Source organism: Pavona decussata, unplaced genomic scaffold (genome assembly GCF_977016875.1).
Source record: "Pavona decussata unplaced genomic scaffold, jaPavDecu1.1 SCAFFOLD_89, whole genome shotgun sequence".
Lineage (NCBI taxonomy): Eukaryota > Metazoa > Cnidaria > Anthozoa > Scleractinia > Agariciidae > Pavona > Pavona decussata.
The window spans coordinates 597,501-600,000 of record NW_028145506.1 but is presented as its reverse complement, the minus strand read 5'-3'; the positions used below and the strand labels follow the sequence as shown (position 1 = coordinate 600,000).

Below are 2,500 nucleotides of genomic sequence, written 5' to 3'. Positions count from 1 at the left end.
AGTTCTTGGACGGGTTCCTGCAACATATACAGTGGTAACCTCTCTGAAGTCCCATCGTCCGTAGCACAGTTGAACAAGCAGCCAGTGCGTTTTCTGCGTGCAGTTTTAAGATTCCATGGGTGTTGTCCATTGGGCACAAAGGATGAACTCGTTCGCTTTTTCGCGTTGTTGCTCCTTTCTTTTTTTAGTTCCACGCAATAGAGTTTTTAATATTAGCCGAAGCTTTAGAAATTAAAAAAGAACATCTTTTAGACGTGATTGTGCGTATTTTCTATTAAAAATAAATTAAATTTAAGCCTAATATTTTTTTCCGGAAATCCAGGCGGGAGGGGGGGTCTTTTGTTTTGGAAATCCAGACAGGAGGGGGGGTCTTGTGCTTCAGGAAATCCAGGTGAGAGGGGGGGGGGGGTTAAAAAACGACCTCATCCTTGGGGGGGTGTGGATTTTTTCTGGAATAACCCAATATTGCGTTATGGGACTCGAAATCATACCGGGAATTTCTTTCTGAAAATGTCATGTCACAGGGGCAGATGCATATGATATCTCACTCATGGGCTATTCAGGGCTATTTATGTTTCCTATCTATCTTTGAGATCATACCGGAAATTGTTTTTGGAAAACATTATAACCCAGGCCAGATTTACATATCTGACTCAGAATTAGACAGAAGACATTATTGTTGAAGAAAAAAATTAAAGACAGAGAAAACCTTTTTCTAAATGAACACGAAAACTTTAAGTAGAAATTGACAATCAAACCTTTAACTTTTTTATGAAGTGGATTTCCAGTAACGTTTAGACACAGCTTGATCTTTCAGTATCCGTATTGCAAAACACAATCTGGCCAGTCAATAACAATTTTTTTTGCCGCAAGCTGTCCATTTTCCACTGTTTTAAACTGCCGAGTACTCCTTAGAGGTTATTCTTTCGATTTACCCTTTCAAAAGGATTAATTTTCTTTTGAAAACAGCATAGTTGAGTCTAAAACATGTATTAACAATTAAGCTGCCACAATAGTTGACAAAAACAACCCCTCTAGGGAAGAGCAGAATTTAATGCCGGTTTAATGAATAAATCAAATGGTGATTTGATTTGAGGGTCCTCTCCCTCGTGATATACACGCCAATAATGGATTTTCATTGGGCCGCTTTTGTTGAAGGTAATCAGAACAATACATCCCTACTAGGAGAGGACTGAGTTTAGTTGATAAATCAATGTGCAGATTTGAAGCTACCATGAAAAAAAGAGATACGGAGCCCAATTTTTAGACACGGGTATCCCGCATAATTAAGAGTCACCTGACACCCACGTTTTAATAGCCTTTTTATTTGACATCTGTTGATCCTTACTAACAAACTTTAAGGTCCTTATAGATAATACTCGATACTAATCAATACTTGTTAATTGTTTAGTTAATTTAATCGATGGAAATCGGTAATAATAGGGAAAGAGGAATTTTACATATGCAAGGTTAAAGGGGGAAAGTAACAGAATTCATAGGAATCCAAAAGTCTAGTGTAATACAATGTATAGGCCAATTCTATGAGATAAATGAAAAGGCATGTGTCATATTGATTTGATGGATGGTAAAATTACCAGAAGGAAATGTTCAGAAGTTAAGGTTGAGTTTGTATGTATGATAAACACAACAGTCAAGATAGCTGACCAGCTATATGCAAAAGCACTGTTTTAATTCCTCGTCTATGCCACGTAATACACAAATAATAGTTATGACAAATAATAAAGCGCTAGGGTGGTCTAAGCATTTATGTCACATCCTTCCCTTTAAAAAAAATGAAATAAATCTGCACCTAAAACAAGGAAAATTAATGATGTCTCAGTCCTGGGATTTTTCAATGAAAACAAAAGCTGAAAATGGTTCTTAGTTCCTAGTTTGGTCTAGAGGTCCAACCGCTCTGGCCTCACTACTCGTCTGCCACTTCAGGTAACACAAGGCTCTGAACTGTCCGCCTTCGGTGGTTCAGGGTCATGGTGTTGCTCCTGGGGTGGAATTACAGGCGAAACTGTTTGAACACTCTGTTCATCCAACATTTGCCCAACATCCATAATATTGAACTTTTGTTGAACAAATCTTGGTCAAATGTTGAAACCATTTAAACGGGCCTCAAGAGTAACATTTAGTTTTTCACTAATCAAAGGATATTAATTGCAATTTTAGGTTGACTGAGTGGTGTAGTCACCATATATCATGGCTTCTGCTGCCTCTGCACTATCTGCTTCCACCCAGGAGACAACAAATTATGCTCGGCTCTGCCGTCTTGTTGTGGATGTGGGCTGCCAGGCACTGAGGGACACATTTGACAGAATACACCCCCCAGCAGGTCTTCCTGGAGTTTTGGTGTCACAAAAACCCACACTGCAGACCTTAAGAAGTAAGCGGATTTTAAATGCTTCGCAGTGGGACACTCTGTATCCCACTGTTCATCCTACATCAGTATCATCAGCAAATTTTGATATCACCCTTTTGGTTTTGCTGCTGA

General features: G+C 38.9%; 1 protein-coding gene across 7 annotated transcripts in view; it reads left to right on the top strand.

The window, feature by feature from the left end:
* Positions 1-2,500, top strand: part of LOC146474425 (uncharacterized) — a 25,649-nt gene that overhangs the window by 10,947 nt on the left and 12,202 nt on the right. For all 7 annotated transcript variants that reach the window (XM_085117025.1, XM_085117023.1, XM_085117018.1 and 4 more), the window contains one exon: positions 2,179-2,500. This exon is cut by the window's right edge and continues 339 nt beyond it. In XM_085117025.1, the coding sequence (XP_084973151.1) occupies positions 2,209-2,500 (292 nt within the window). In that variant the 5' untranslated portion in view covers positions 2,179-2,208. The remainder of the gene's footprint in view (positions 1-2,178) is intronic.